The 11259-nt window shown below is 36.3% G+C and overlaps 1 protein-coding gene across 1 annotated transcript in view; it reads left to right on the forward strand.

Moving 5' to 3' along the window:
- LOC136035016 (interferon-induced very large GTPase 1-like) overlaps positions 1 to 8625 on the forward strand; it is a 29221-nt gene extending 20596 nt beyond the window's left edge. Inside the window, exons 4-5 of the mRNA XM_065716598.1 lie at positions 2788 to 2950; positions 8145 to 8625. Coding sequence (XP_065572670.1) covers positions 2788 to 2950; positions 8145 to 8484 — 503 coding nt within the window. The 3' untranslated portion in view covers positions 8485 to 8625. The remainder of the gene's footprint in view (positions 1 to 2787; positions 2951 to 8144) is intronic.
- Positions 8626 to 11259: the final 2634 nt, after the last annotated feature.

Here is an 11259-nt window from a genome sequence, read left to right on the forward strand (position 1 = left end):
AAAAGTCTTAGATACATGATTGACATAACCGGAACGGATCCGCTCTCTTTGGGGTAGTTAAGGGGGGAGGTTAATTCTGAAAAACAGAAAAAATGAGGTATTTTTAACTTACGGACGGGCGATCGGATCTCAAGGAAATTTGATATTTAGAAGGATATCGTGTCTCAGAGCTCTTATTTTAAATCCCAACCGGATCTGGTGACACTGAGGAGGGGAGTTGGGGGGGGAACCTAAAACTTGGAAAACACTTAGAGTAGAGGGATCGGAATGAAACTTGGTGGGAAATATAAGTACAAGTCCTAAATACATGATTGACATAACCGGAACCGCTCTCTTTGGGGTAGCTGGGGGGGGGGGGGGTTAATTCTGAAAAAATAGAAAAAATAGGTATTTTTAACTTACGGACGGGTGATCGGATCTCGAAGAAATTTGATATTTAGAAGGATATCGTGTCTCAGCACTTTTTTTAAATCCTGAACAGATCTGGTGACGTTGGGGGGGGGGAGAGTTGGGAGGGGGAAACCTAAAACTTGGAAAACACTTAGAGTGGAGGGATCGGGTTGAAACTTGGCGGGAAAAATAAGCACAAGTCCTAGATACATGATTGAGATAACCGTAACGGATCCGCTCTCTTTGGGGTAGTTGGGGGGGGGGGGGTTAATTCTAAAGAATTAGAAAAAATGAAGTATTTTTAACTTAAGAACGGGTTATCGGATCTCAATGAAATTTGATGTTTAGAAGGATATCGTGTCTCAGAGCTCTTATTTTAAATCCCGACCTTATCTGGTGACATTGGGGGAGGAGTTTGGAGGGGGAAACCTATAACTTGGAAAACACTTAGAGTGGAGGGATCGGGATGAAACTTGTTGGTAAAAATAAGCACAAGTCCTAGATACATGATTGACATAACCGGAACAGATCCGCTCTCTTTGGGGTAGTTGGGGCGGGAGGGTTAATTCTGAAAAATTAAAAAAATGAGGTATTTTTAACTTAAGAACGGGTGATCGGATCTCAATGAAATTTGATATTTAGAAGGATATCGTGTCTCAAAGCTCTTATTTTAAGTCCTGACCAGATCTGGTGACATTGTGGGGAGTTTGGAGAGGGGGAACCTAAAATCATGGGAAACGCTTAGATTAGAGGGATCGGGATGAAACTTGGTGGGGAAAATAAGCAGAAGTCTTAGATACGTGATTTACATAATGGAACAAATCCGCTCTATTGGGGGGGGGGGGTTAACTCTGAAAAATTAGAAAAAATGACGTATTTTTAACTTACGAAGGAGTGATCGGATCTTCATGAAACTTCATATTTAGAAGTGACTCAGATCTCTTATTTTAAATCCCAACCGGATCCAGCGTAATTGGGGAGGCGGCAGTTTAGGGGAACCGGAAATCTTAGAAAATACTTAAAGCGGTGGTATCAGGATAAAACTGGATGGGAAGAATAAAAACCTGTCGAAGACACGTGACTGACATAATCAGACTGGATCTGCTGTCTTTGGTGGAGTAGGGGGGGGGGGGGTTAATTTTGAAAATTGAGGTATTTGTAACTTACGAAAGGGTGACCAGATCTTGATGAAATTTGATATTTAGAAGGGTCTTGCGCTTTAAGGCTCTGACTTTAAATTCTGACCAGATCCTGTTACTTGGGGGGGGGGGAGTTGGAGGGAGAAACCGGAATTCTTTGAAAACGTGAAAATTAGGGTATTTTTATTTTACGAATAGGTGGTCGGATGTTAATGAAATTTGACATTTAGAAGGAATTTATATCTCAGAGCTCTTATTTCAAATCCCGATCCGATCTTTTGACATTGGGGGGAGTTGAAGGGGGAAATTTTGGAAAACGCTTGGAGTGGAGGAATCGGGATGAAGCTTGGTGGATAGAATAAGCAAATGTCCTTTACACGTGATTGACGGAAGCGTACTGGATTCGCTCTCTTTGGTTGAGTTGGGGGGGGAGGTGTTCAATGATTTGGCGAGTTTGGTGCTTCTGGACGTGCTAGGACGATGAAAACGGGTAGGCGTGTCAGGGAACTGCACAAATTGACTTGATAAAGTCGTTTTCCCAGATTCTACCATCGGGGGGGGGGGGCTAAAGGGAGAGGAAAACTTAGAAAAAATTAGGTTTTTATATCATACGAGTGGGTGATCGGATCTTAATGAATTTTGATATTTAGAAGGACATCGTGACTCAGAGCTCTTATTTTAAATCCTGGCCGGCATTAAGCCTCTTATTTTCCTTTTAAATCAATCTATTGATTTATAGAATTTTGCTAGAGCTCATGCCATATGATCTCTTGGCTCTTAGCTCTTCTTGCCTCGTCACAAGTGCCATACGAGCTCTTAGCTCTTGTTTCAGCTTCGCCAGTTTTCACTAAATTCATTTGTTCATTCATATATATTTTTTTAGAGACCAGTCAAGACTGGGACAATACCCGTGTCTGTAGCTCCAAAGGTTCCTGATATAATTTCGTTTTATACAATAAAGAAGTTTTTAAGTTGCCTATTGCAATTAAAAAAAAAGTCTGTCTCAATATGTCAATAATAAAAGATTCCTCATTTTTGACCAAATCAGTGTTATTTTCAATTGCTTGTGGAGTCATAATAGGGTTAGATACATCCTTTCGGTTTTTAAATGACGATAAGTATACTAGCTGCATTTCAAGTATGTCTCTCATGTCTAAAAAGAAAAAAATTGCTTCACATTTATAAAAACACATTCATATAATAAGATACAATCTAATACCCCTTTAGCTCCTTTTTACGAATCGTTTTTCAATTTTAGAAAAGAAAAAATGGATCGACCGTGCAGTGCTGTACCTTATAGAGTCCCTCATCGGTTGTGGCACCTGTTGTCCTTTTTGTGGAGCTCCGTGCAGCCTAAGCTCAAGCCAACATGATGAGCACTCCACCAATTTTCATCGGCCCCAAGTCATTGTTGGATACAGGTACGCTTCTTTCTGTAGTATGAAGGGAGGGGAAGGAAGGGTGTTTCCTTCATTTACCTCAAACAAAGTAAGGCAAAAATATTAGTAACCGTAGTTGGAGGATTTGCAGCAGGAGTACTGCGACTAAGAATACTCAAAAGGCTAGGCATAACAACGGCCAAGAGTAGTAGGTGTCCAATAGGTGTCCTGTTGGAAGTTTTATTTTGCATTTTCGTATTTCTGCAGCCAAAAAGGAGGGGGTGGAACGGTATTTACCTAAAATAAAATAGGGCTAACATATAAATAATCCTGGTAGAAGGATTTGCGGAAGGAACACTGCGACTAAGAATGCTCTTAAGGCTAGGCATAGCAACGACCAAGAGTAGTAACACCAGTAGGTGTCCTGGTGGAAGTTTTATTTTGCATTTTCGTATTTCTGCAGCCAAAAAGGAGGGGGAGGAACGGTATTTACCTCAAATAAAATAAGGCTAACATATAAATAATCCTGGTAGAAGGATTTGCGGAAGGAACACTGCGACTGAGAATACTCCTATGACTAGGTTCGGTTTGTGTATAGTTGTACGTCTGCTAAAACACACGAGGTTTAGCTGACGTATTGATAATCACATTAAGAGTAGTAGCACCAGTAGAAGTCACGTTGAGAATTTTTTTTTTGGGGGGGGGGGATAAACGTATTTTTGCACATGCTCAAACGTTTATCTGAGAATTTTTTTTATAGCATTGTTCGTATTAAAGCGCCAGTTTGAAATATTATTTTCTTTATCTTAGAAGCATTCATAGAGAATATTATATTGTATACCTCCCACTGTATTACCGTAAAACCAGTTGTAGGAGCGGTGATGTTATTTGTAGTAATATTATAGTAGCAATATTTTTTGTTGTAGTTTTCGTAGTAGTAGTAGACTCAATAGACTATTTCAATATGCCCCCTATTTAATGATTGAGGAACTTCCTATCAAAAACGAACTGCATCTGCTGGATAGCCTGATGTCTCAGGAAATGACCCACGAGTTTTACTAATCCAGCTGCACTACTCTAACTCCAATAATGGATTAGAGGGCATATATATATATATATATATATATATATATATATATATATATATATATATATATATATATATATATATATATATGTATGTATATATATGTATGAATCCGAGTAGCTATTATACCAACGGAAATGCATTATTCTAACTCCAATGTAGAAACCTTATCTTCCTTAAACTGGAAAATACTACTACCATGGGTTAATTTTTATGCACTGTTTTATTACCGCAAGAACCGTAATTGTAATACATGGACATTCAAATGAAGAAGGTTGAATTGTATTTTTTTTATTTATTTTTTTATTCAGAAAGACTCCGTCTTTTCCCAAAATGAATATGTGGAAAGAATAATAAAAAATGGCTTTACTCGGTGGTAGCAGGCCCAACAAAGAAGAACTAATGAATGTGATATTATAGAGTAAATTACTACCGCTATTAGAATTACCATTACTAGAAGCAGTCCTGGTCGGAGTATTCCTACCTTCAGGAGTAGTAGCAGTAGTAGTATACAAACTAAACATCCTTGTATTATTCTAGTCTAGACAATATCTAACATGTCGACCTTTCTTCTAAGATGGATCTATGAATCAGTTTTGAAATGAGTCATTTGTATAATTTGATTCCTTCCCCCTAGGGTCGAAATTATCAGGTCGTTTAGGGGAAGTATTCCTATTGGTTTTTCAACTACTTTGATTAAAATGGTCAATTGGGAATTTTAAGTGATGGCTTGGTCCTTTAGTGGCGCAGTGGGTTTGACTTCAGGTGGTAATAAAGAACCCAGAGTTTGAATTCAGCTGCTGCAACATACTTCATGGCTGAGGTAAGGACCTTAGCAGTCAAGAAGCGTCGTTAATCCAATGCACACAACTGATGGCTTGTGATATTACGGGAGCACAAAGGGCACACAGTGGGGGCCAGATTCCCACCGATCTGTCTTGTTGCTTAAAAAGAGCATAATTTCCCATCTTTCCTTTTGTTTTCTAAGTACTTGTCCTGATCTGACACTTTTACGGAAAACGATGACAATTAGTTAGTTTAAATATTCGGAACAATACCAGTTTTACCAGTTTTGTCTGAGAGGACGCGGGTTCGAATCCCGGTGTACCCAATTCTTCAGTTTGGGACGGAGGTCAGTGGCGTGACTCTGTAAGCTTAGCCAGAGTCAACCCAGCTCTAAATGGGTACCTGGAGAAACCTGGGGAAGGTAAACAGGAAGGGTGTGCGAAAGCACAAGATGGCTGGCCCCCAACCCCCCATTGCACTTCCTGGCTGAAGGGCCAAGAAACGGAGATCAGCACCGCCGGTACGGACCGTAAAGTCTAATGCCGTATCCTTTACCTTTACCTTTTTACCCCAATCAGAGTGGGGTTGGCTAATTAATCCATTTTCTTGATCATAAAATATCAACTTGAAAACAGCAGTATTAACTGTTCGTTTATTAACATAATGTTTGAAGCCAATCATTCCAGAACATTCATAACACGAGTTGAAATAAGAAGTGCTGGAAGCACTCGCAGTCTGTTGCTCTAATTATCATGTGTAAATTGTTGCCCACATGACAGCTTGTAAAGAGATGGATTCTTGTGGTAAATCTGTAATATTAGATTTACTTTTTTGTAGGAATGAAGTATTCGCACACTGATCTTACGCTAAAATTTCCCCCTTAATCTGAAAAAGTAGATAAGCAAGTGGGTTAATTGGAATGACTCAATGCTAAAATACATTCAACTATTGCAACAAACGAAGTATTTATGGCACAGATATAGTGTGCCTGAAACCTCCACATATATTTAGGAAGAGCAATCTGCCGATTACGCTGAAGAATTTTTGGCATACATTGAAATCTATTGTCAACTGCTGAAAAAGACCGTTTAGTAAGACAGCGTTGATGCGCAAGACCTTTGTTATGGGAGTAACTCAGAAAAATGTGGTTTGAGTCTTAGGAAAGTATGCACGTAATAGCATAAAAAAATTGATACATATCAGATAAATAATAATTCATATTTTATAAATAATGTTACGTATAATAAACAGGGATAAGGAAGTAGTGGCGAATCGTATATTTGTGATTAACTCGTTATCGTGTATTTGCAATTAACTCGTTATAGCTTGGTCGTTTATGTGAAGGGGCTATTTTACATATTGATCTTCTTTTCTACAATTTCTCTTTTACTTCTTTTCTTTTCTACAATTTCTCTCCAAATTTGAAGATACTACACTCTTTTTCCAGTTCACTAAACTATAAAAACCTAAAAGTCGCATTCATTATTGAAATCAGTGCTCTTTTTTTTTCAATGTTTTCTTGTTTTTTCTTACAGTGAAATGAATTATTTTTGTATCTTTCAGTTATTTAGCCATTAATATTTGAAGTAGTTGCTTTTGCAACATAATATTTATATTGTAGCTAGCCCAACCGTCATGCGTTTCTCTGGTACCAGAAGAGAGGAAATTTCCTCCACCTGAACCCCCTCCTCCTGCAAAAAACTCCCATTCGCGGAAAATTGTCGGAGCCAAAAATCAGTCGGGGTATCTTATCGACCAAGTGGTTCTAGAATGTCGCGAGAGGGCTCATTCTAACGGAAATTAAAAGTTCTAGTGCCCTTTTAAGTAACCGAAAAAATTGGAGGGCACCTATGCCCCCTCCCACGCTCATTTTTTTCCCGAAGTCAACGAAACAGAATTTTGAGATAGCCATTTTGTTCAGCATAGTCGAAAAACATAATAATTATGTCTTTGGGGTTGACTTATTCCCCCACAGTCCCCAGGGGATGAGCTGCAAGTTACAAACTTTGACCAGTGTTTACATACAGTAATGATTATTTGGAAGTGTACAGACCTTTTCAGGGGGATTTTGTGGTTGGGGGGTTGAGGGGAGGTGGCTACGCGGGAGGATCTTCCCTTGGAGGAATTTGTCATGGGAGAAGAGAAATTGCATGAAGGGGGCGCAGGATTTTCTAGCATTATAAAAAAAAAACAATGAAAAAATAAATATGAAAAAGTTTTTCAACTGAAAGTAAGTATCAGCATTAAAACATAAAACGAACAGAGATTATTACGCATATGGCAGGGTTCATCTCTTTCGAAATACCTCGCTCTTTACGCTAAAGTATCTTAAGTAATTTCAACTATTTATTATACAGCCTTTGTGACTCAGGGGTCAATCTTAAAGAATTGGGACAAAATTAAAGCTTCAGAGTAAAGAGTGAGGTATTAACGAGGGGGCAAACCCCCTCATATACATAATAAAAATATACGAATATAAAAGTTCGTTACGTAAGTTAATTTGTAAGTTATGTATATCTTTTACTAATAAAAACGTTCGTTAAGAATTAAAAATTCTAATTGCCTTTTTAAGTAACTGAAAAATTGGAGGGCAACTATGTCTCCACTCCCACTCCTTTTCTCAAAATCGTCTGATCAAAACTAAGAGAAAGCCATTTAGCAAAAAAAAAAAAAAAAAAAAAAAAAAAAAAAAAAAAAAAAAAAAAAAAAAAAAGTGGAAATTTCATTTTAATTATTCATTTGCGGAGAGCCAAAAAAACATGCATTAATTCAAAAATGTTCAGAAATTACTCCGTTTATGAAAGAGGATGTTCCTGCCTCAACGTCCCGCTCTTTACACTAAAGTTATTTACTGTAATAAAGTAGAATTGAGAGAAAGAGTAAAACTTTAGCGTAAAGAGCGGGACGTTGAGGGAGGGAACAGCCCCTTTCATACACGGAGTAATTTCTGTTCGTTTTAAGTTTTAATGTCGCTCCTTACTTTCAGTTAAAAAACTTGTTTTTTTTTGTTATAATTAATAACTAATTAATAATTAATAATTTATAATTATATATTATACTAATTAATAATAATAATTAATAATTAATAATTTATAATTAATAACTAATGCCACAAACAAGGGTTTCCTAATGGGTTTGAATGAGGCAGAACCGGTTATACAGGTTCTCTATTTCCGCCATTCTTTGTAGATGCTTGATTGCTGCTTACCTGCTCAAGCATTGCAGTGCTTTTCTTTATTATCTAGGATCCATTCAGGCAATAATTCTAAAGAAAGATTGCACTTAGCCTCAGCCCTACACATGCGTGGTAGATTTCTTTAAGATGAAAGTTGTAGGCTATATTCATGAAATTTTTTATTGCAGCTATGAGGGATCCAATGACGCCATGATTGAAAATTGCCCAGCCTATCTTGCAAAAGGAACGTCGTTTCGAAACCAAGACTCTCGATGGCAATTTGTTTCTTACAAGGATTATAAAACTATATACCCAAACTGGAACATTATGCCTAGTCTCAGCATAGAATCTGGTATTTTCTGGAAGTGGGTCCTTGTCGAAAAGGCTTGTGAATTCGAACTCTACTATGGATTTAATTCAAATAGTATCCCAACAGAGTGGCGAGACATTACATGGGAATCGGTGGAGAGAGACTTCGAGTCCCAACTACAAAAAATTGGTGAAGATGAAGGCGAAGAAAGTGAATAATTTTTCATTTCATATTAAAATGTTTAGTCAGTGAAAAACCTAATGATTTGCCAATTCTTACCAAAGACTTTAGAATGCTAAATACCGAATGCCGCTTTTTCAAGTAGTCACCGTTGGTATTTTTTTTATGGAGGAGTTTATACCTTATACACAGTGGCGTAATTTCGTCAAAATCAGGTAGGGGGGAGGCAATTTGGAGTCAATTTTCCCAAATCAAGTGAATATTACAGTAAAAAACAACAACAAAAAACAAGCCATTTGGTACTATAAATGTACTATTTAGTAATATAAAGGTACTTTATAGTACTATAAAGGTAAATATGTACAAAAAACTGATCTCTTTCTGTTGATGCTTGAATTATGTAGGTTTGTCTTAGTATTGACAAGAGTTTAGAAGAAACTAAATTTCAGCTGGGGGAGCAAACTGGGATCGGCGGGGGGGGGGGGGGGGTAGTTGCCCACTACCGCGACATAAAAATTATGCCCCTGCTTATATATAATCTGAAAAGGAGAAATACCTTAGGATACCTGTATAGCCAATCATGCTAAGTTTAATCACGGGAAATATAAACCATCTCAGGCTTCTCATTGTATTTTAATCTACAGTTGGAGATATAACGTTTTCTTCTTTCTATATTTTCCTCCCAAGTATAAAAGGGGGATCATTCTGAAATCAAAATCCATGTTCAGCGTTTATTCACGGTTATGAGTCAGACTAATATTATTCCTGGTTTATAGATTTACTAAATAAGAAAAATTTGAGTCTAAATTACGAATATAGTCACAACGGGACAAGTAAAATAATCTAACATAGATTGATGCACGTCACTCAGTTTTATTTGTTTACATTAACCAAGGTTTTTTAGACGTCAAATTTGTAGGCTATGCCTCAATTATCTGTTAGAGGAGAAATAGAGGCTTCAAGTGTATTCACCGCTGGTTTTGACTGTATAAAGGCATCTCTTTACCAGGCTAAGGCTCAAAGTTCATCTGGGCTAGACATTGTATCATGTCCTTTTTGAACTTGTTTGCACTTCCTTTGATATCCTAATCTGAATTGTCTAAACCCTTGCTGATTTTGGGCAAAGGGCAATTTTGTGCTCTTTTTTAACTGTAAGGTTATTGTTTATGGTATTTCGGTTTCATTTCATTCTCAGGTCTATAGGTGAGCTTTTGTGCTTGATTTCATTATTTTATATCTGAAATTTAAATATTCAAGGTCATTTAGGATATGTTACGTCATAACCCCTTTTTGAACCTTTTTGCGATCAGTGTTAAACTTTTGTTTATTGTATACTTTCTATTCTTTAATATGTATGCAACCTTCTGTTTGTAGCTCTTTTTGTCAGTGATATTCATAATTCGTTGTATCAGACTTTGTTTCTTTGCGCGCTCAATCGTTTAGTTTCCTGTATCTGATTTATATCTTAAAACAAGTAAAATTCTGATATTATCTATATTGATGTATATCTTCCTTTCTTAAATGCAAAAATAGTCAAAAATTTGAACATCTTTTTCAAAATTGTTCTTATCTTATCTAGATAGAGGTTTTCTTGTGTAAAAAAAATCATTAAAAGCAGTAAAAAAAGACGAACCTTTTTTCTGTGTTCTCACTCAACTGTAACGTAAGTGTTGTGTAAAATACTCCTTTTGAGTTACAAACTGCCTAGATGCTTTCCCCTTTTTGATGTTTTCCCTTTTTAACGAATATTTTCCTCTCTTGTTTCATGATTTTTAATTTAGTTTAATTTTGCAGTTTGCGGAAACCCCAACTCAAATCTAAAATGCCAAGTAAATCTCAGTTAACGAATAACTAAATCAGATTCCTTAGTGTTTAGTTTTTTTTATTACTCTAGAGACTGTTGATAACTTTTTTTTTTTTTTTAGACTAGGCGAAATGTGTTTTTATTGCCTTTGAAGGTAAATGCTTTTTTCTGTTTTCAATCTATTCTTGGCATTTCGTTTTTGTTAGTTTCATAGGTGCATTAAAACACATAAAAAAGACAAAACATATTTCTGTGTTCTTGCTCACCTGTAACATGTGTGTTGTGTAAAATACTGCCTTTTTAGTTACCTCAGACAAACTGACTAGCAGCATATTTTCCCTTTTTAAATTGCTTGGAAAGTTCCCGTCTCCCCTTATTTTTCTCCCTTGTTTGTTCATTTATGTATATATGGGGGACAGTTTCCTCTCCCCACTTCTTTCAGAATTTTATTTTTCTTGCAAGTCGTAGAAACCCCATTGAAAACCAATCTAAAACCTGAAGTAAATCTCAATAAACGAAAAACTAAATGAGCTTCCTTAGTGTTCAGTTTTATCAATATTATATCAGTTTTATTGCCTTTGGAGGTAATTTTTTCTGTTTTTAACCTATTTCATTTGGTATTTTTTAACTTCATAGGTGCATTGTTGGTATTTTTGTCTTGGCTTGCATATATATTTGATTGATGTCCGCCAGAGATTTGACAGAAGTTTGTATTATTGAGAATTTTTATTAATAAATGAAGCTTAAAACAGTTTTTTTTTATCTGAATTGCTATTTGGTTTTTAATATGTGAGGAAGATGTTTGTGCCTAACACTAATTGCTCAAAAATATATGTTTTCTCGTAATAGGGTTTTATTTCTGTTTTCTTCAGCTTCTGCTGAATTAAAAAAAGATAAATGGTAATGATAATATTTATTTTGTTAGTGTTGGAGGACTATGACAATGCTAGGGTAGAAATAGGACAGGTTGGAGCATAGGCATATTTTCTGATAATCAATCATACCTTAA

This window comes from Artemia franciscana, chromosome 13, assembly GCF_032884065.1.
Source record: "Artemia franciscana chromosome 13, ASM3288406v1, whole genome shotgun sequence".
Taxonomy (NCBI): domain Eukaryota; kingdom Metazoa; phylum Arthropoda; class Branchiopoda; order Anostraca; family Artemiidae; genus Artemia; species Artemia franciscana.